This window comes from Parasteatoda tepidariorum, chromosome 6 (genome assembly GCF_982258835.1).
Source record: "Parasteatoda tepidariorum strain Cologne lab strain chromosome 6, Ptep-v5.0, whole genome shotgun sequence".
Lineage (NCBI taxonomy): Eukaryota > Metazoa > Arthropoda > Arachnida > Araneae > Theridiidae > Parasteatoda > Parasteatoda tepidariorum.
In genome coordinates, this window is record NC_141760.1 from 35909933 (window position 1) to 35933789 (window position 23857).

The 23857-nt window shown below is 30.9% G+C and overlaps 1 protein-coding gene across 1 annotated transcript in view; it reads left to right on the top strand.

Annotated features, from left to right (window-relative positions):
* LOC107449160 (proto-oncogene tyrosine-protein kinase receptor Ret) overlaps positions 1-23857 on the top strand; it is a 184806-nt gene that overhangs the window by 116511 nt on the left and 44438 nt on the right. The window contains exons 8-12 of the mRNA XM_087165636.1: positions 13352-13574; positions 16229-16249; positions 17415-17639; positions 19700-19963; positions 22339-22595. Coding sequence (XP_087021762.1) covers positions 13352-13574; positions 16229-16249; positions 17415-17639; positions 19700-19963; positions 22339-22595 — 990 coding nt within the window. The remainder of the gene's footprint in view (positions 1-13351; positions 13575-16228; positions 16250-17414; positions 17640-19699; positions 19964-22338; positions 22596-23857) is intronic.

A 23857-nucleotide genomic window follows, 5' to 3' on the forward strand; every position in this document is an offset into this window, starting at 1 on the left:
CTTATACCGTAAAATTACTCACCAGACTCATAGTTAATGATGCAGAAAATCATAGTTTATTTGTAAAATAACATTTAAAAACAGGTAAAAATGCTTGGCAAACATGCCAACACCAGAAATCTCGGCCTAAGCCGCAAAAACTAAACAAAACTACAATTGAGAGAAAAACAACTGCTACTGACTATTTCTTCATTATGAAGATAGGGGAGAAAACTCTCGCCAAAAAATTAAACTTTTGCGAATAACCATTCGGTTGGCTGGAGAAGGATCAGAGGGGCAAATCACAGAGCTGCAAATATTGGCCAACTGGCGAAATTAATTGTTAAGCTCCATGCCAAACATGAAGCGGGGTTGTCTAAAGTGGTGATACACCTGGTAAAGAATTTTGTGGAATGTTCTGGAACATTCTTGGCGCCATCATAAGATCAAAAGGGGCGCTTTGCAATTGATGCAAGCCGAAACGTGGGAAAGAGGACTTGCTGACATTCCTTCTCCATCCAACAATAGGGGTTTGCTGACTGGACATACATCTTGCTGTCAGCAAGTAACAAAAGGAGGAATCTTCTTTTAAAGGAAGAACATACATGCAGAGAAAGATTACTTTCCCAAGGTTACAAAACAAATTGAGGCTTAAAACTTAAATATTACATGAAATATATTGCAAAGAATTATTGAATACTGATAACTAAATAACATTAATTACAAGTGTAAAAAGAAGAAATTAAAAAACATACAATTAAAAGTTTATCACAAATTTAACAGTTACAATTATTTAAGCGTTTAATACATTATTAACAAAATAACAATTAACAAATGATTATTAAATTAGATGAATGATGATGATTACATAAATTAAGATGATTAGATAATTAAATTAGAATTAACAATGATTAGATAATGAAATTAGATAATTAAATTAAAATTAACAATTGATTTTATTTAATATGTAGTATACCATACTACATATATTCCCCCCAGATACAGAAAAAAAGGTGAAGCCTTTTTGTACAAAAACTAAATTCAGGACAGCAGGATCTGAAAATAAACAAATGCCAAAACAATTAATATATCCAATGCAATAATGGGAAGACAAAAATCAGAAGCTGGGAAAAAGGTAAAAATTTGCATCCAACAAAAATTAACAAAAAAAACTTGAATAAATACTTAATTGACAACACACAAATACACTACACTGAAAAAAAAAAACTTGGTGAGATGTTAAGTTGTTTTCAATGAATAATGGCAACACAAAGTCTAAAAAAAAATATATATACACAAAAAAGGAAAAAGGTTTACAAAATTCATCTGAAAAGCAAAAGTATTAGTGCTTGAGAATGAAATTCGTGAAAAGTCACAATTTGGGAGGGAGTCCATGTCAAGAAGAACTAATCAAGTAAGACAGATAAAAATATGTACTGCTCCTGTAGCTGTGCACCTTGATCTCAAACAACACATCCAACCATTTAGCTGCTATTAATTTGACGAAATACCACAGTTCAGTGAATCCAGAAGTCAACCATATATGATGCACGGTGAACTATGAAACACCGACATTGAGTTGCCACTAATTTGACGAAAACACAGAGTTCAATGAAACCAGTAGGAGCACGATATGAGACTATGTGAACGAAGAAACATTGTCATTAAATAAGAGGCCAAGATTACCTCAGTATAAGACGGCAGGATCATGCCTCAGGAGCCGATAGTAGACAATACACACATCAGACATCTCCAGATACGGGATATAGACATCAGGGATGAAGACAGTTCGAGGTAGCAGATACACTGACCACTTCCAGATAAGGTCTGGCAAAAGACAACTGGCAGAAGTCCAGATGAGGGATAGCAACATCAGGGATGAAGACAGTACAAGGTAGCAGATACACTGACCACTTTCAGATAAAGTCTGGCAAAAGTCCAGATGAGGGATAGCAACATCAGGGATGAAGACAGTACAAGGTAGCAGATACACTGACCACTTTCAGATAAAGTCTGGCAACGACAACTAGCAAAAGTCCAGATGAGGGGTACAGACATCAGGGATGAAGACAGTTCAAGGTAGCACCAGAAGACAGAGCCGAGCAGTACAGTTTGTGTTGTTGTAGTAAGTTCTGACTCATATGTTCATACAAATATTGAAAACAATTTATATTAGCTCAAACAAAGATATATGCATAAAAACAATACTTATAGACAAGTAAGTATAAACAAAAAATGAGAATAATGTACACTAAGAAATTTAGACTTTGTGTTAGACCAACAAGGTTTAGAACATGTCTCCAAAAAAGGTTGCATGAAAATGCATATAAAAATGACACATAGAAGATTGGGATAAACCCATTACTTAAAATTAAATGCAGTATTAAAATTGCATTAAAGGTTATTTGTATAGTACCACATTCCAAAATAAACAAGGAAAACCTAATTGTATTAGAAAAAAACCAAAGTAATAATTAATGTCACTTAAGTTACAAAATGTTTACATGAATAGTTGAGTGAAAACAAACTAAGAAAATAGGTAAAAAGTATTGCCCTGAGTTGATAAAAAATTAAACAAGAAGGTGATTAATTAATTAATGATTCTGAAACAAACGTTTCGATCACAACATTCCCAAAAAAAATCTTGTCAGGCCTGATAAGATGTCACATGTACGCCAGCGTAGCAGAGACATCCCAAAATTTTATGGGGGTTAGCAAGCAAAACATTAGCAAAATCACACAAACAGTTATTTGAATTAAACATGTGAACGAAGAAAATATCTAGTATTTTGTTGAGGTAATTTATTACTGGTAGCACACAGAGATGTTTTTCTATGCGGGGCTAACCTTAGACGGTTTGCATGAATTTTAAACACAGGAGCATTAGGATTAGATAAAAATTGGATACTAAAATTAACATCAATATGTTTTGTAATGATGGTGTATGGACCATTGAATTTGGGATTAAAAGAATCTTTGGATTTCAAATATACAATATCATTTACTTCGAATTTACGAAGTTTAGCTTTCCTTTCAAACTTACTGTTTTGATCAGTCTGATTCTGCCTTAAAGAAGTATAAGCATTACTATAATAATTATTTAGATCATTTAAAACCTGAGAAACATAAGAAGCTTGGTCTAAACTTATAAGTTTATTGTTAGAATTTTGGTATGTGTCAAAGAAAATACTCATTTCACGACCAAAATGAAGCATGTTAGGGCTATATCCTGTGGCAGGATGAATAGCACTATTATAGATTTGTTGGTGAATTAAGAGGGCAGATTGAATAGAAATTCCTTGTTCTCGCAAGGCAATCAATGAGGATTTTAAGGAAGTGTTTATTCTTTCTGAAACTGAGTTCAGTTGAGGGTGCCCTGAAGTGGTATGTATTACCTTAATACCTAGTTCAGAATTTATAGTATGAAACACTTCACAATTAAATTGAGTTCCAAGATCACTTAAAATCATGGTAACTCTACCAAACAATGACATATAATTTAACAAATGTTGGACCATAGTATTAGCAGTTAAGTTGCTTAAATGATATAATACAGTAAACTTACTGAAGTGATCAATAACAGTTAACACATGTCCAGTATCTTTAATAGGTCCAACAATATCAATACTAATAAAATCCCCAGGGCGAGTAGGTAGGTACACATTTTTTAAGGGGGCTGGTTTGACAGAATAATGTTTGATGCGAATACATGCATCACAAGATAACACATAGTTTAACGTGTCAGCATAGTAGCCTTTCCAATAAAATCTTTTCGACAATAACTCAAAAGTTTTCTTGACACCTGTATGAGATACATGAGTAATTTCCAAAACCTTAGGTCTGAGAGACTTGGGCACAACTATTAAATCAGCATAATCATTCTTATTATATTCTTTATGAAACATGAGTAGCTTAGTATCAGGGGATATAAAATATTTATCAATAATTTTAGTGTTTAAGTTATTATCATTTAATTTAGTAATGATATCATTAAGTTCTTGATCTTTGGTTTGATTGTCCTTAAAGGTTTCATTAGATATTTCAAATTTAGGGTCAGTTTGAGTAACACATACTAACTCATTATTTTTAGGATCAGAAAAAGGTACAATTAGGGATTCAGTATTATCAAAATCATTAAAATTACAGTCTTCTCTTAAATCAGGATTTTGGCATCGACTAAAATAGTCAGCTAGAACATTACAAGAACCAGGTACATATTTAAAATCAAAAGTGTACTCACTTAATAAAAGAAGCCAACGCGTTATAATGTCAGCAGGTGAAGTAGATTTTTTGTAGTATTTAAGGGGTTTCGAATCAGATAGAACTGTGAATGATTTGTTGTATAAATAGTACTTGAATGCTGTTATACCCTTAACAATGGCGAGCAACTCCAACTTTATAGCAGGATAATTTTTCTCACCCTTATTTAATGATTTGCTAAAATAACCTACTGGATGAAAACCATCCTCATATTCTTGTAATAACACAGCAGAAACTGCCATTTTACTTGCATCAGTGTTTAAAAAGAATTTCTTAGAAAAGTCAGGTAATTTGACAAACGGCTTGTTAAAAAAATATCCTGTAAGGATTTAAATGCATCTTGATGCTGTTGGGTCCATTTAAATGAAATATTCTTCTTCGTAAGATCAGTTAAAACACCAGTTAATTCTGCAAAGTTGGGTATCAATGAGCGATAAAATCCGCATAAACCTAGAAATCGTTTAACTTGTTTTACTGTTTTTGGAGCGGCAAAATTAGTGATTTTAGCAATATTAAATTCAACAGGTGAAATTATGTTTTTGGCAATACGAAAACCTAAATAATCTATTTCTTGTTCAAAAAATCTACATTTAGAGGGAGTAAGAGTTACATTATATTTACTTAAAATGTTTAACACAGCTTTAACTTTACCCATCATGTCATCAAATTCATTGGCACAGATGATAAAATCATCTTGGTAGGCATAAATATGCTCAATACCATGTGCTTTTAACTCATCAATAATTTTGTCAACGAAAGCTTGAAAGGTACTGGCACTAGTTTTGAGACCAAAAGGTAGTCGTTTGTTAGAATATGTACCAAAGGGTGTAGTAAATGTTAACACTTCCTGAAGTTCATCAGGTACCATTATTTGATTATAAGCACTTTTAAAATCTACTTTTGAATAATATTGAAATTGAGAAATATTGTTAATTAGAGTCGAAATCTTGGGAAGAGGGTACGTTGAATTTTCTATTATGGAATTAAGTAACCTAAAGTCTAAAGCAAGTCTATATTTGTTTTGATTAGAAGAATCAGTATCTTTTTTCTTTACTAAAACCATGGGCGAAGCCCAGCTAGAAACATTTCTTTCAATAATATTAGCATTCATTAACTCAGTGAGTTCATTTTTTACAATATCCTGTAAAGCTTGTGGTATATCATAAGGTAAGGTTTTAATAGGGTTATTGGATTTTAACTTAATACTGGGTTCGACTAAATCGGTACAGCCAAGAGTGGCAACAGATTTTGAAAAACAAGCATAATTATTTAATAAAATATCAGCAATAACATGTTTTTGAGATTCATTTAAATTATCAAGGTAAAAATCATTAATAGACAACTCTAATTTTCGTCTTTCAAGCATTTCAGGTGAAGCTTGAATCAAATTTACATACTCATTATTGACATTTTGATTATCAAGATTATTTTTAACATCAAAATCACTAGAAATTGATCCAATTTTGCAAGACTTATTTAAATGAATTGGTGATGCACTTTTGTTATATATTAATACATGAAATGAATTTTGGGTTAAATTATGAACACTTGGATGCATCAATAAATCATTATGATTAATAAGGGGAGTAAACAAAATGTCATTATTTAAAAATTTGTCATTATCAGTAGAGACATTGATGAAAACACTTTCATTAGGATCAATAACAACCTTATTAGTTAAATGAACATGTGATATTATATTTTGAACATTTTTCTGTTCAGACAAAGGTAAAGCAAAAGGTAATTTAAAAGAGTCAAAAATCAATTCATTATTCTTAGAATCTATAATTATGTTATATTTGGATATTATATCATATCCAATGATACCTTGAAAATGAGAAGTATTAAATTTAGATACAAAAAAATGATGCTTAAACTGACTATTACTGATTTTAAAAGAAATTTGAGCACACGATAAAAAATTAAGTTCAGAGTTTAGTGTAGAAATTTTAACATTTCTAGATAAATATTTAACTTTAGTTACTAATTTAATTTGGTCAAAAATATCTTTAGGCATTAATGAAATAGAAGCACCAGAATCAATTAAAAAGGTGAACTTTTTATCACCAAACATTATATCAATAAGTGGTAAATTACATTTGTTTTCACTGAATAAATTAAACAAGGTTGTCTCATTAGACATTGGATTTAAGAATTCAGATATTTTTGTTTTACCATCACCCATAGTGTGATTTAAATACTCAGAAGGTTGATCAGACTGATCAGAAACAGGGGTTCGTTTAGTTTGAAAAGGGACCACAGTTTGCCTACAATGTGGTCCCGACACTAGTTTAAATTGGGACGACCTTGATTTTGTGGTCTTCGGTTATTACTTGAACCACTACTTCTGTTAGGATTTTGCCCAGAACCCTGCAAGTTCAAGTATTGGTAACATCGAGCCATAATATGACCATTTCTCCCACAAAAATGACATACAACTCGTTGTCTAGCATTGTTATTTTGGGTTCTCACATTAGATGTTGTGAATTGAGGACAATTTTTTAGACAATGGTCAGGAGATTTACATAAAGGACATAAATTGACTGCCTCTTGAACAATAGTAGTTAATTGTTTAATTTGATCCTTCAGCATTTCGATTTCAGAGCATTGGTCCATATTTTGGGTTTTATTTAGAACATTAACTGCAGCATTAGTATGTGGTGCAGAGCAGGAAGATATTATTTCTGCCTTATTTACAATTGCCATGAAATCTGAAGGATCCTCAAAGGCTAGTTGAGTCTTTATGCTAGGAGATATAGCATTTAAGAATTGAATTGACTTAATTTTGTTTAATGCAGCTGCATCATTAATAAAAGCATATGCCTGATGGGCTGCTGACTCAAGTCTATGGGCAAAATTTCTTATCGTTTCATTATGAAACATGTTTAGATCATTAAATTCAGCAATAGCTGAGGCTTCATTTTTTGTGGCACAAAAGAAATTTTGAAGGATTTTTACTGCTTCCTCAAAAGAATTGAGGCTTAGGCAACTAGGAGAAGTTGCAAAAAAGGTAAGTGCAGAACCCTTTAATTTGGACTTAAGGAAAATAAGGGCTGCCTGATTATTCCATTTGTTAAGTGCCTTAAGTTCCCTTACTTGGGACAAAAACCAGTTTAAAGTACTGGGATCCCCATAAAATGGGTCAATATTAAAGTGATATTCTCTTGAAGTTGGAATAACCTCACTCTGAGGGTCTGCTTGCCTAGTCCTTGGCATAATTAAAATATTCAAATACCAAAAATTAAAAAAATGCTTAGATAAAAAAAATCAATTATCTACCCCTAAAATAAATTTATGAAAAACATGAAATAAAAAATAAAAAAAACACCATCATAAAAGTGCACACTTAAAACATAAAAAAATGGAGACATAATCTAAACTATTCAAAAATTTCCTTTTCACCAATGATGCATCTCAAATAAAAACATTTAAAATAAATATAAAATAAACATAAGTACAATGATCGAATGAAAAGAGGTGCATCATTTAGTTTTCAGCATGTCAACTGTTGCAAACGCGGCACCAAATATTATGTGGTGTGGCTAAATCAAAAAGGGGGGTGACTAACATTAAGTCAAATTAAGATTTAATAAAATTTAGATACTAATTATGTAAAGGCCGAAAAAGTATAAGTGGTGAACAGTGGAAGTGGGTGCAAACATTAAGGTAAGCGCAACAAAGGAGCATGCTGAAAAAAAAAGGAAGAGAAAACAACTTATACCGTAAAATTACTCACCAGACTCATAGTTAATGATGCAGAAAATCATAGTTTATTTGTAAAATAACATTTAAAAACAGGTAAAAATGCTTGGCAAACATGCCAACACCAGAAATCTCGGCCTAAGCCGCAAAAACTAAACAAAACTACAATTGAGAGAAAAACAACTGCTACTGACTATTTCTTCATTATGAAGATAGGGGAGAAAACTCTCGCCAAAAAATTAAACTTTTGCGAATAACCATTCGGTTGGCTGGAGAAGGATCAGAGGGGCAAATCACAGAGCTGCAAATATTGGCCAACTGGCGAAATTAATTGTTAAGCTCCATGCCAAACATGAAGCGGGGTTGTCTAAAGTGGTGATACACCTGGTAAAGAATTTTGTGGAATGTTCTGGAACATTCTTGGCGCCATCATAAGATCAAAAGGGGCGCTTTGCAATTGATGCAAGCCGAAACGTGGGAAAGAGGACTTGCTGACATTCCTTCTCCATCCAACAATAGGGGTTTGCTGACTGGACATACATCTTGCTGTCAGCAAGTAACAAAAGGAGGAATCTTCTTTTAAAGGAAGAACATACATGCAGAGAAAGATTACTTTCCCAAGGTTACAAAACAAATTGAGGCTTAAAACTTAAATATTACATGAAATATATTGCAAAGAATTATTGAATACTGATAACTAAATAACATTAATTACAAGTGTAAAAAGAAGAAATTAAAAAACATACAATTAAAAGTTTATCACAAATTTAACAGTTACAATTATTTAAGCGTTTAATACATTATTAACAAAATAACAATTAACAAATGATTATTAAATTAGATGAATGATGATGATTACATAAATTAAGATGATTAGATAATTAAATTAGAATTAACAATGATTAGATAATGAAATTAGATAATTAAATTAAAATTAACAATTGATTTTATTTAATATGTAGTATACCATACTACAAAATCCATTCAGTAAAGCACAGATAATTGTGTTTTAAAACTATTCAATTAGCAGCAATAGATCGTACTTATACAGTAACTTTGAAAGAATTTAACTATCAGAATTACACAATCCTATTCAACTTAATAAAAATCTTCTTTTCTGTAAATTTTTATCATATAATCGTTTCAAAAAATGAACTTATTTGTTCAGGAAGGTTCATGTACACGTTACACAACACGTTACGTAATCGAAAATTTCAAAACATATTTTGAATGGGAATTTTATTTCAGGTACAAGATTACAACTGTGTACTCTAAATTGAAAATTAAAATTATATAATTATTGTAAAAATCAAAATGATTTATATTTTAAATTGAAGATTAAAATAGTTTGTATCAGTGATAGTTATTGATGATATTGATAAAATAATCAGGTTTTAAAATTAATGTATGTTCTTTAAATACTCACCTTATAAATTATCTTCTTCAGACCTCACAGAGAAAAAACTCTTCTAAAACTACCGTACTGGACCGTAATGTCAATTATAAAAAAAGCATAATTATGGTTAATAAAACCGAAATATACGATATTTAAACCATTTATTTGGTAATTTTTTTTGTACATATAGTAACTGTTTAACACATGTTGTAAAAAATGCAAAACTGAAATCAAAAATTTAACCGTTTAAAGGATTTTTACCATGCTTTTAAGTAGCATGAAAGAATTAGAGAATTTTACTATGAGTACCAAACATTATCCCATATGAGAAAAAATTGTTTTGTTACTAATTTTATCAAAATCATTACCAAAGTGCGTTGGTAAAAATTACCGAGCTTTTTGGTGTTCCCATAGAGGTAAACATGGTAAATTTTACCTTACTCTGGTAGTTTAAACCATACTTTTTTTTCTCAGCGCAGATATTGCTTTAACTTTGAAAATGTTTACTTAAAATTTATAGTAGGCAGTAATATTCTTTTTGCTTTTAAAAAAGTTGTCTTAATAAAGAGACAGCTAATTTTTACCCCAGCTCCATATCACTCTAAACACAATTACTACAATGAATAAAAATGTTCATTACTTTCTAATTTTACAATTTACAAATTTCGTCCTAAAAAAGATCTGAATAAACTTGAACTGAATTTCAATCAAATTATTTTTTGCATTAGAAAGACTTTTATAAAAATGTTACAGAATATATAAACTCAGATTTTTTGCTACGTAGCACGTTCCTATTAAAATGAAATTTAAGATCAAGTACTTTTTACCATAATTTAATCCAGCACTTTTTACAGTGTAGAAAATGATCTATACCAAAACTATTACCAGATCGCCATATTAAAATGTATGACAAATATAAAGACATGGTACTGATTTTGGTACAAATTTTTTTTTTCTGTCTGTTAGATTTGTAGAAAATAAAAGCTCAGTATTTGTATTTCTGATGTTCGTTCACTGAAATTTCCAATCGATTGCATCTTTAAGCTTAATATCATAAATACTAAAATTTATGTAATAAAACTACACTGTAAAAAACTTGGATAAAATTGCGGTATAAAATACTAGCACATTGTGTGCATTATCCGTAAAATCAGTTTTCATTGCCGTAAAATGCATTTTACTCAAAAAATAAATTTTACCATAAGATATTATACCCTAATTTTTAAAGTAATGTTTATTTAATTAGAGTAATTCAGTGATTTTATGTTTAATATTACTGTAAAAATTACTGTGCATCAGATTTTTTTAATGCTACCGGCCCCCTGAACGCCCCCCATCTTTCTCATTCACAAATGTACAACAAATTAAAATATTTTTCCACTTTAAAATTTAAAATTTTACTTTCCAAGGGATTGGATAAAAGTTAATATAGTCGTGAACTAATTTGTCACGTTGGTCACTCAAAATTTGTGTGTGATCATGTTCATGATAAAATAGCTTTTTTTTTTGTATATTTGTATTGGATACCTATCAACGAAACAAAGAATGAAATATGAAGACTATAACACTTAAATAATCCCTTTTGAGTTTCCAAATGAAATAATATTGTATTTTCGTGACTAACGTAACGACCAAATTATAAGGATCATTAATCAACGTAATTATTGCGGTTAGTTTATGAATTGATTAAATGACTTTAAAAGTAATATATTTAAGGCGAATTCTTTTCACGATTATTTTACTTCAATCATGTAAAATAAAATAAAAGTATTTGTTGCATACCTTCTTTTAGTTCCTCTTTTTCAATTTACATGTGCTATAATCCTCAAAACAGTAATACACTGTAAAAAAATTTTCGGATCAAATTACAGTATAAAATAATGCATTACCTTAGGTGCATTATCTGTAAATTTTATTTTATCGTAAAATCCAATTTTCCGCAAAATACTATGCCGCAATTTTTACAGTAATATTTATTTAATTAGAGTGACTAAGATATTTTATTTTATTTATTACTGTAAAAAATTCCTTGTTTTGTAGCATGTTTCGGTAAAAATGGATTTTATGATGAAAATTACTAGCACCCTGAGAGCCAGTATTTTCTATTGTAATTTTTCACAGTGTAGTAAATGGCTTGTTTCAAAATTATTGCCAGATCACCATACTAAAATGTCTGAAAAAATATTATATTAAAGTTTTGTTTATATTTACTTTTGTATGAAGTTTTTTTTTCTTTTTTTCTCCTAATGGCAGGCACTGAACTTTTACGTTCTTCGTCTAGGAAGATGCCAGAAATAATAATACTCATTTAACGTTACCCAGTGGGCACCTGTGAACCTAAGTCACGGAGGCAAGCAACATTACCCACGCCACACTGCCACAGATACCTGTTAATAGGGGGGGGACGCATTCACACAATAAAGAACATCACACAAAGAGAAACATCCATGCCCTGAGCGGGATTCGAACTCGCAGGCACGCTTACCGCTCGACCATCTGGCCGGTGATTTGCATAAAGTAAAAGCGCCATTTTTGACTCAGCTAAATTTTAAAGTCAGTTAATCTTTAATAAGTTAATTATAAAGAATTTCTATATTTCTATATTTTCTATATTATTCTTCTTGCATAGTTTCTATCTAGCTCTCCAACGAAAGCATTATTCTAAAAAACAAGAAAACATTTTAAAATCAAGGGGAACATACTAGACATCACGGAAAAGAAAACTGCCATTTTAAGAAACCTGTACTCTCATTGAATTGGCTGATACCGTGTGTTAAGAATTGAAAAATAGCATTTTTGTGATAGAAAATTTTGAACACTTATTTAAAGCAGAAGACGCAATTTCCTTTATTTGCTTCAACTACTTATCAATTTATTGATTACAAATGTGAATTAAAAACAGTAGTAATAAGTAAATTTATATGGAAAACCTCTTATAATCAAAATTAATTGGTTACATAACATCGAAAACAATGGTGCAATGTTTATTGACAATGTGAATTAACTACCTCTTGAAGTAAATACATTTACGATTTAATTAAATATTCAATAATTATTTTAGAGACATTTCTGTTTTGTTCAGTACATTTATATGATTAGAAATAGATTTATTACATGATTAAAGGTTTCGAATCGGAGCTTCATTGAGTTCTCGTTTATTTTAACACAATAGTTTACTCAATTAATTTGAATGAAATAAAGAATAAAGTTAAGTGGATACTCAACGTTCTAAAAGGGGTTAGTTTCGTTAACTTTCTTTTCCTTAACTTAATTATCTTGATCAATAAGCAGAACTTTTTTTTCATAAAATTACTGTCTCCTCTACATTATTACTAATGAAAGAATAACTATTTAAGATAATTTAATTCATTTAGTTAAGCTTATTTACTGAACGTTAGTTTAATAAAATAATATTTGAGTTTATAGTTAATAAAATGTTGAGATTCTACTGCGTAGTGCGACTAAGCAAAAATATTTCATGAAAATGTATATAAGCCTCTTATGATTTCGTAAACCCTTCCTTAATTTCTTTTTATTAGTTTATTATTTTAATTAGTTTATTATTTTAACTAAAAATTGAATCTGATTCATACAATGTCTTTTTCTATTTATAAATACTTACTTGGTTTTATTTATTTCTATTATAAAGCAGTCTTGAAAATATTTATATATGTGCCTAATTAAATTAATTGTTTTTTAACTTTATCTATAATAATTGAGAAAATGATCCTTATATCAATAGGGTCCTTTCTATAGCCTATAACTAAATTACTTTTCATAATAAATCTAATGCTACAATGCAAACTAAAATTAACTTGTAAAAATTTCATTGACAACATTTATGAAATAAACAATCGCATGTATTGGGAATTAAAAAGAAAGTTTATTTATAACCACGTATTTAATATTTCGTTCTATTGTTCATATTTTATGAATATTTCGTTAGTTTATTACACAGGTTTCAATTACATATCAATATTTGTAATTGCTATAAAATTTTTCTCCTTATTGTAGCTGATTCAACTGACAAAATATAACTATTCGAGACGATTTCGTTTTTCTATTGGCACTCATCATCTAGATTGGTTGGGTATCACGGAGCAAACGGGAATAGTTTACGTACGTGATCGTTTGCTCATGCCAACCGAAACAGATACGAGAAGAGTGATTTGGACTACAAAAAATGAAACATCAGAAAGATCGGGAAGCATTTTATTGGACATAACTATACTAGAAGGTAATAAAAACAATTATGGTTATTCTTAGATTTACTCATAACATCGTCTGGCAAAATGTTCGAAAAATACAGTTAAATAAAAAATATTCTTTTCTCAAAATTTGTTTTGATTTATAGATCATAAAATGGTTTATTGTGCAATACGCAGAAAAAAAAACGAAAAAAGGACAAACCAACCTAAATAACTTTTGATCGTATGATCGAACCTTCACGTTCTGAGACTCAATATACTGGCTCGAGAAAGTGATCTCAAATATGCTAATTAATAAGTGCAGACGATATTTTAAGTTACGAAATCAGACATAAAAACGTACTTTCTCTGAATAAATATATATTTTTTTGACGGATTCAGATTTCTGATCTCAAAAATATAGAAGTTAGTCGGGATCTGGGAAATATGGTCCTGATAGTTTGGTCGGGAGGGTGCTCCAAAATTTGGACCCTTTAATAAATTTTTGCTTATTTTGCTATAGCTCGAGAATTTTTTAAAAGAATTGAAAATTTTTTGCACACAATTAAAAGATTCTTTCATCCAAAGATAATTCCATACTGAAATTAACTTTAAGTAAATATTTTTATTTTTTATTATTTTATTTAATAGTGGTGGAAAAAATTTTGAATTGTAAGGTACACAATTGTTTGAATAATTTTTAAATTTTTTACGTGGCAAAATGCGAAATTTGAGCCAACTCGGTGGCGGATGTTCACAGGAACTATTCGATTGATTTGGCTCAAATTTTTTGTTTTGCTACGTAAATTCGAATTTTTTGAAATGATTCAAAAAAATAGAATGCCTTAAAATTCAAAATATTTTAATATTAAATAAAATATTAAAAAATAATATAAAAATAATATGTATTTTTAAGTACGTTTTGTGTTTGATTTTGTAACTTAAAATGTCGTCTGCAGTTATTAATTAGCATATTTGAAGTCGCTCCCTCGAGCCATTAAGATTGAGTTCTAGGACGTGAAGTTCCGATCATAAAATCAAAGGTTATTCATGGTGGTTCTTTTTTTTAACGAGCTATACATTAATTAGATAAATCTGCTAGACATGTTTTTGTTTTTATTGCAAGAAATGTAATGAAAATAAAGTCTATTTTCTTTTAATTAAAATCGTACCCCTGAGATACACGTTACGTGTCCTTTAAATAAATATAAATTCATTGACAAAATTTCATTACTTAACTTTTATTTTATTACGTGCAATTTCATCCGTTTTCAAGTTACCCGAAGCGTATTGCGAAATTTTATTTTACACACAAAATTTTATATTAGAAAATTAAATACAAAATTTGTTTTATCTATTTAAAAGTAATAATTAAGTTGTAAATCCTGAATAAATACGCTTTTTATAGTGAGTGAGTTCCCAAATCCTATTAATCCCGTTGATTAAAAAGCACTGATGACTGTGAAGAATTTTTTTTTAAATTTTTAAATTCTCCTTTCTTTTTGGTTGGAACTTTAACATTTGAGTTTCAAAAATGGTAAAACTAAAAGAGTAAATAAAAAAAGAAGGAATTATCATTTTTTTTTTTTTTTTGAGTTTTTATTTCAGAGCATTCACGTAGCCCTGCATTTTACAAAAAATATTTTTTTTCTCACATATTTCGTTCTCATTTAGAAATCCAACATAAAATCGTTTGAAATTTATTTTATTTTAAGATAGTTCTCTTTTTCAAATCATAATATTGATTTGTTTTTTGCACAGAATTTTATGAATTATTTTTTTCACAAATTATTATTCCAACAGACATGAATTTATAAAAAAAGTCTTACACTTTGAAATAAAACATTTTATTTATTAGATTATGGACTTAATTATCTCATAAGAGATTTTTTAACTTTATGAAGCAAGATAGATTAAAGCAATTAAGGCATGATATTTTTTATACCAAAAAATCCACGCATGAATTTTTAAAAATGCTTAAATTTCAAAATTTTAATAATTTTTTTAAATTATTCTCATTTATGTCAAAAGTAAGATATATTATTTTTTTCAAATGTTTAAATTTTAAAATTTTAATATATGGGATAAAAAGACATTTTAAATAATTTTTCTATGCTGGAACAATTTTTTTTTATTTCCTATGTAGCTGCACAATCAGCCTTCCCGATGAGCAGAACTAGTGCGTTCTCCAGAAGTGGTATCCACTCCTTCAGGACCACCACAATGGGTGAGATACCGTTGGCCATGTAAATTTGGTCATCTAGTTTCTGCCAAACTAGATGGCAGCACCTAGACTCTATTTGGATGATAAAATGCACTAGGAATTTAATTTTGCCGGAAATGCCAAGAGTCAATAAGGCACTCAAGGGATCTTTTACATGCCGCATAATCATACGACATGGCCGCTGAGGATTTTATGCATCCCGAAAATCCGGTGTCTGGGCCGGGGATCGAACCCGCAGACTTGGGCTCAGAAGGCTGACGGATTGTGTTTTGTTGGAACAATGTATGTTGTATTTTTCCATGCTGTTTCTAAACAGTATAAAATAATAGTCTTAGAAACGGTATAAAAAATTCCACGCAATAGATACTCTAAAGAAAGTTTAAAAATTGTGTTCCGAACCCCTTATTTTTTTTATTTATATTCTAACTTTTTCCACAAAAATTTGCAAAACTTTAACACGATTTTTCTTTTTCCTTTCAGATAATTCTACAAATACTTGCAGTAAGTTTATCATTATTTTTATTCATACTACTTTGATGTCATAATCCATTTAAAATATTGTTAGAATATTAAAGTTAGTATTTTTAAAATTTTCAACTTAACAAGCACTTTAGCTTGGGGGAATATAAAATTTAATTTCTACATAATTTAATGCATCTATTTTTTCCCCCTAATTTCACTGCATTAAACTATCGTGTATATTTCGATCTCGTGAGAAAACGAAATTACGTAATAAACTCTGTAAATAGAAGAAATTTAGGATTCAAAATACCATCATTTCTATTCGAAATATATCTATTCTATTCTTTTATTCAAAATATAATAAAAATAAAGTGAAACGTATTTTTCGGTACTCAAAACTGTTATATAATTGTAGCAAGAATTATAAAGCTACATCAAAATTTCTCAAGTTCTCTCCGTTAATATTTCTTACATAGCAAACTCGAGATAGTGGAGAAATCTTACAAACATTGCTGAGTTTTGACATGTAAAACAATAGCATAGACGTCCCCCTAACATATCATTTTATCATGAAAATTTCATTTCAATCTAAGTTACACGTTCTAATGTATGTTTCTGAATAAATATACAAATCATAACTCATGTGCATGTCAAAATCACGAAATCACCTCTTGTTTCTACAAAAAGAAAATTTATTAAATTGTCTTTACATACTTGCTAAAGAATGTGAACTTTCTACCATTGTCTTTACAGGCCAGGAACATACTGTAAAAAATTCCGGATCAAATTACTGTAAAAAGTGCCGGTATTTTGGATGCATCATTTGTAATATCTATTTTGCCGTAAAATCAATTTTTACTGTAAAATAATATATCGTAATTTCTACAGTAATATTTATTTAATTTGACTGGTACGGTGATTTTACGGTAATTATTACTATAAAACTTCCGGTATATCAAATTGTTTGTCCATAATGTGTTCCGGTAAAACAGATTTTACTGCAGAAAGAACCTGCATCCTAAGTACCGGTACTTTTTACCGTAATTTGATCTAGAATTTTTTTACATTGCATGTTACGTCATTTGCATGCATTTCTTCTGGTATATTTTCAATCTGCAAGAGAAAAAACATTAAACCAATGAAGCAGCATGTTGAGTTTTATTTCCTCATCTAAACTTGAAATTTTCGATTTTAATTTTTTTAGGTGAAGAATTCTGGTGTTCCTACTATTCTGAGCAATCAGACTGCATTGATGCATGTGGTATGGGTTCAAATTCTGGCCACTGTCTTTGGAGGCCAGGATCACTCACAAATACTGGACCTCGACCAAACTATTCGACTTGTTCTCCAGAATTCTCATTTTGCCCAGATGGTGTGTGTGATGAACTTGAACAAATAGAACCTAAACTCTGTCCACAAGATTGCGCAAGTAACTCATTTTTATATGGTGTTATCCCCACATTTATGCAATATCTTATATAAATTTTTCTTTTTAAATTTTAAAATATTTTAGCGTCATTTCAAAATTTATTATCTTAAAGCAGTGATTTATTGTATTTAGAAAGCAATGTAAACTTTTATATATTATTACATCTTATCTTAAACTGACAATCTTCGACAAGTTTGCGTATATGTTACGGTCAATGTGAATAGTCGGTTATTATTAAAACGAACTGATCAACATTAATAGTAACCACATTACCCGGTTAAAGTTAATAATTTAAGCGAATTTATCACATTAACCGGTTATTATTAATAACAACCATTTTAGAACCGTCGTTGAACAGCCGACCCAATCTCATAGGTTTACGACTACTGATGTTCAACTCCGTAGCCTTGTAAATTTGAACCCAATCCAGAAGACAAGGAACTCCTGGATCGAGTATTGGGAGAAACTTGCCTTCGTGGAGGACTTTTTGATGGAGCTAACCCGCATTTCCATTACATGGAGAGGAAGAAAACGAGAACCTCCCACGGTTAGTCTGACGGCAAGGGGACTCTAACCCATGATCCGTCTACCACTGAGGCTATTTCACGTCAGCACCGTAGTCAGTGCAAGCCGCATGCAGAATTCGTATCGACTGGGATTCGAACCCGGTTCGTCTCATTGGGAGGCGAACGCTCTATCCCCTGAGCCATCACGGCTCCAATAACAACAATTGAAGTCTGGTCATTGACCAATGTCATTCCTTCTCGTTTATATTGGGGATATTTCCGTATCGTGGTTTTCCACGCCAACTACAATAGCCAAGGCACCAAATTGATTTTAAACGCCACTGTCCGGAAATTGCCAAGACTTGGCGGTAACTCTGCTACAGATTCATGTATGGAAATCTTTTCATTTTATTTCTCACTTTGACCACAAGAAGTGGTTATTATTAATATTAACCGGTAGTATAACCGGATTTATTACCTTAACCGTAACATATATATTTTTTAGTGAATGTATTTTTGCCTTTAACATAACCATTAATCAAAATTGGATAATTGTTTTGCATTCCATTTATAGTTTTTACATTAATTTTTGTTTTTTATAATATAAATGGATTGATAAAATCTATATTATTCAATCGGTATTTGCAATTTGCTTTCACTGGGATTGAAATTGACTTTTATTTTCTTTACCTTTTATCTCTTTGTGAACAATGTCTTGCTGGTTAAACCTTAACTAAAATGCTTGCACTAAAACAAGAAAAAATTACATCTAATTGAAAGCAAGCAGCTGTGACTCAGGGCATAGGGCATTCACCTCCCAATGAGGTGAAACAAGTTCGAATCCCAACGGTGGCTGGTTGATTCTAATTTTATTCCGGCTCGCATCGACCACAGTGCTGACCTAAAACAACCTCAGTGATGGACGGATCGTGAGCTACAATCTCTTTGCCATCCGGCTTACTGTGAGAGATTGATTTTCATAGTTTTCCTCTCCATGTAAAGCATGAGTTAGTTCCATTAAAAACTCCTCTACGATGGCTAGTTTGTCCCGACGCATGATCTGGGAATTCCTTTGCCTTCTAGGTTGGGTTCAAAATTTACAAGGCTATGGAGTTGAACAATAAAAGTTAAATACTCAGGATTGGATCTGCTGATCAACGCTGATTGTAAAATAAAATGGAATGAAAATTTATTTTTCAAAAAATTGAAAATTTAAAAGAAACACAGAAGATCATATTAAATAGTTTATGGCTTATTTATGATGTAGGTTTAGGTCTCTATAGATTTTAAAAAACTTCTTCAAACCAGATAACAAGATTCAGGGCATGCAATTTTTACACCAGCTAGCAATATAAAAGTGATAATGTAACTAATTAATAAAAACATCTTCAGAAAAAATCAATGAAATATCGCTATTTAAACTCAATTTGATTTATTGAAATTGTATTAATTTATTTATTTACTTTTGATTTCTTGAAAAAAGAAACGTGTTCGTATTTTCAGCCGAGTTGTTTAACTCTTTTCTAATTGTTTCCGAACATCTATTTATTTTAGGTCAAGTAACTGGGGAAGCAACTATGCATTCGAACGGACGAGGCATATTTCTGGCCGTGGGTACTTGTTCTTGTCAAACAATAGACCGCTGCAAATGTATCCGTGTTTATCCACCTCCGAGCGAAATGAGAAGACCTAAAATGTTCCGTAAATCAAACATTTTGTCATTGCCGAAAGATATCAACGCCACAGATGATGAAAATGTGTATGTTGAAGTGAGAGGGGTGACATCCAATTCGAATGATGCCATTCCACCCCTCGCAGGTAAATATTATTCCATAATAAGTCTATTTAAATAATGAAAGTTTCGAGAGATTTCGATGCGAAAATATCATGTTACATATAGAAGTTTAAAATAATACAAAATATCTGTACTCCCACTTCAATCCCTTTCGCAATAATTTCTTCGAATTCGCGCAATAATATTTTATGAAAAACAATGGCGCTTACTTAATTAAAACAATGGCAATACTTAATTTTAATGATTTGAAAGTCATCATCGTCATTATACCGAGCCCTATTTTTATAGCTCGATTTTTAATCATCCATGGTTAGAATGCCGCGTAACTTTAACCGGTCAGACGACAATGACAGCGCCTGAGCTGGTACTCATCTTCCCAAACTTCCACACCACAGCCGTCCCGCAGTAAGCTGATCATTAAGACACGGTTCCCTGAAGATCACCGTAGTCAAACATCACTGGCTGGGGTCAGTGTGCGGGTGGGTGACCACTTAGATCAGTCAGCGTAGGAACCGACGGTGTGCGGTATTGATCCTCGTTAAACTGTTCCATTGTAAAGTGTTCGACTTCGCATGCATATCGTAAGGCTACCGAAGCGGGGGTGACGTCCCCTCTGCAGAGGATCAAAATTGTGATGGCATGTCTTCGGATCATCCTAAGGGATGTTTCCTAGATCGTCGCCAATAGCCCATTGTGCAACTCTAGTGCGACGTAAATGAACTACAACTGCAACCCCACACCACAACCAACTATAGGACTTTCAGCCACAACAGATTAAACATGCACCTCACTGCATACACTCGCCTGTTATTTTGTCTGCTGTCAGCATAAAACTCACTACCCCCAGCTCTCCAACCAATGGTGTGTATGACACCTTAACCGATTGCGCAACCGGAGATCCTAATTTAAAAGTCATTATTTTTACTTCCTATTTATGTATATTTAGACAAGTTGAAAATGTGATGCAAATAACATATCACATATTCGACTTATAACTACATGTTAGCCACGGTGACTCAGGGGATAGAGCGCTTGCCTACCAATGAGGTGACTTAAAATGCCGTCGGGCCAACATAAGCAGGTTTTCGTGGTTTTCCTCCCCATGTAATGCAAATGTGTTTTAGTTTCATCACAAAATTGCTCTACGGAGGCTACTTTGTCTCAATGCTTGATTCAGGATTCTACATTGGGTTCAAATTCACAAAGGTACGGAATTGAACATTAACTGTCGTAAACTCAAGATTGGGCTGGCTCTTCTACGCTGGTTATAAAATAAATTGAAATAAAAATATGCATTAATTGCACTAGAGTAAGCATTTACTTTGCTTTCGTACTTTAAGAGATTGAGCTAATTCCGCATAAGTACAGAATAAGCAATCGAAACAGAATACATCTGCATTCGTCTTAAGCGCATCCCACCACTATTGTGCATCCAGCTCCTGAAGACAATATGGTAGTCAATGGGCCTGTTTACAGCCTACTCCAAAATTCATCAACTTTTAAGAAGTTTATCGTTTGTGCTTTCAATGGAATTTTGAATTAATTCAAGTCATAATTTTCATTATTCATCATTATACTTTATTTAAAAATGCATATTTTATCAATATTTTAAATATTTTTTCATAAAATTACACCACAGTAAAAAAGTTAGAATCTTCAAGAATGATAATATACAATTCACGATTTCTGCGAATTTATGGAACATTCCTACTGAGTGCGGTTTGGTTATTCTACTTTAAATGCACCAATAAAATTCTCAATTTCTAAATATACATTTTATATGAATTTTTTTTTTTCAGATGAAAATCGACAAAAAATATTGTCAATTCACTGTTAGGAAATATTTTGTATTAAAATAAAAAAATTCGTTTCAAAACATTTGAATTCTATACAGAATCGTTTCTTCATAAGCAAAAGACAAGGAAAGATAAGCTAAAAAGACAAGGATCCCCGTTCTTCTCTTAAGAGAAAACCCAAGTTAATTTTTCAATTTGCTTTCGAACGAATGGTTAGAACTGTTCAGAATGGACTCTGAAAGCTTCCTACGACTGGTTAATTAACCCTATGCTATATTTAGGCTAGGACATACTAACGCACAAAACAACAAAAGTTTCGTGTGAGGTTCAAAAGGAAGTGACTACATCCCTTAAAATCCGAGAAAGTAACAGAGATATTACGCTTCTCTTTCGTGAATTATTCAAATAATAATTTTATACATAATTCATACCATATATATATATATATATATATATATATATATATATATATATATATATATATATATATATATATATATATATATATATATATATATATATATATATATATATATATATATATATAATAATAATAATAATAATAATCAGCTATTCCATTTTATTTTTATGTGTTCTCTTAGGACCATTCATAGATGGTACCTGTGGAGCAGCATGCATTCTCATAGCAACAATGGTGCCGTTTGGCCTCATAATGTTCATCGTCATCTTCATTTTAGCGAGAAAATTGAGGGCAAAAAGTTTGGTTAAACACAAGTTTGTTGGTGGAAGTCACATATCTTTATCTGCAGTTCCTTCTGACTACGTTGAAGATGGGTCTAATTCCATTCAAGAGTCAAGAAATACTCCAAGTGAAACTGCGAGCTTTGGCAAAACAGCTGTAAGTATTACACAGATAATCCGTCTTGGCGATGCAACTCTGTCGTATCTTATCTCCAACAAATTTATATGTTTCTCCAGTGAAAAAAGAATCAAAACATGAATGACGTCTGACTAGTAAAAGCTTTCCACCAATTACGCGCTTAGACGTCATTCTTACTTTCCTTCTTGTAACGGAACTTGTCTTCTCATCCGAGAAAAGTATTTTGAAACTATTTTATTAGACTTCCCTTCAATCATTTTATTTTAAAATAATTTAATTCCTGTTGTATTTTTTAGTTAGTTCATATACATTCTCTCATTAGTTAACAATGTAATTTTCGACAAATATCAAAACTTTCTAAATCGTCGTGAAAATATACTTTTTACCAAATAAAATATTAAGATTAAACTTTAAGTACTTAAGTAAGACCTCTTAAATTTACAATAATTTTAAATTTAATCTTAATTTAAAATAAATTAAATCTCTTAAATTTTAAGAAAAAAAATGTAAGGGATAAATGCATGATGTGTAGAAACATAAAATTTTATTTTTTGTGCTTACACATTCAAGTCCTAGATAACTTAAGTCTTAAATCATGGTTCTAAATATTGAGAAAAGAAAACAAAATTGCAGTAGAAACTATTTCATCAACGACGAAAAGGTTAAATAAAACGGTATCTCGAGCCTGATTGGTTCTTGAAAGGTGACTTTGTTTACGTTAACAGCTGTTCCTTCCTTTCTATTTCGAATAAACGTACCCCGTCAGATATCAATTATTTTAAGTGATACATTCTATATTCTTAACTAAAGATTCTTTCACAAAGATTTCGATTCTTTCACTATATATTTCCTATTTAACCCAAAGACAGGCATGCAGCCACGTAGAACATAAATAAACTATTTATGCATCGAAGCTGCCAGGTACTCAAAACAAAAATGTATCACGTTTACAATAAAATATACAAACAAATAAAAAATCTAAGTTAAGTAAAAGATGTCTACAAGAACAGTTTATATTCCAGCAAATTCGAAGTGTGATACGTTTCATTTAATTAATTTCACATTAATTAACATTCTAACTTATGTACAGAAACTTAGCTCAAATTAAATGCACCATTTTGCTTATAAGCGATCAGCTGGCACTGATGTCGTAATTCACTTGTGTGGGTATCTGTGATCTTCTTCATCTTGAAGTGCAACTACCCAATTAAGCATGCCATGTGAATGTGAAGCAACTTCTTAACGTAACTACTCATTGACTCGATCATGCTGTATTTTAG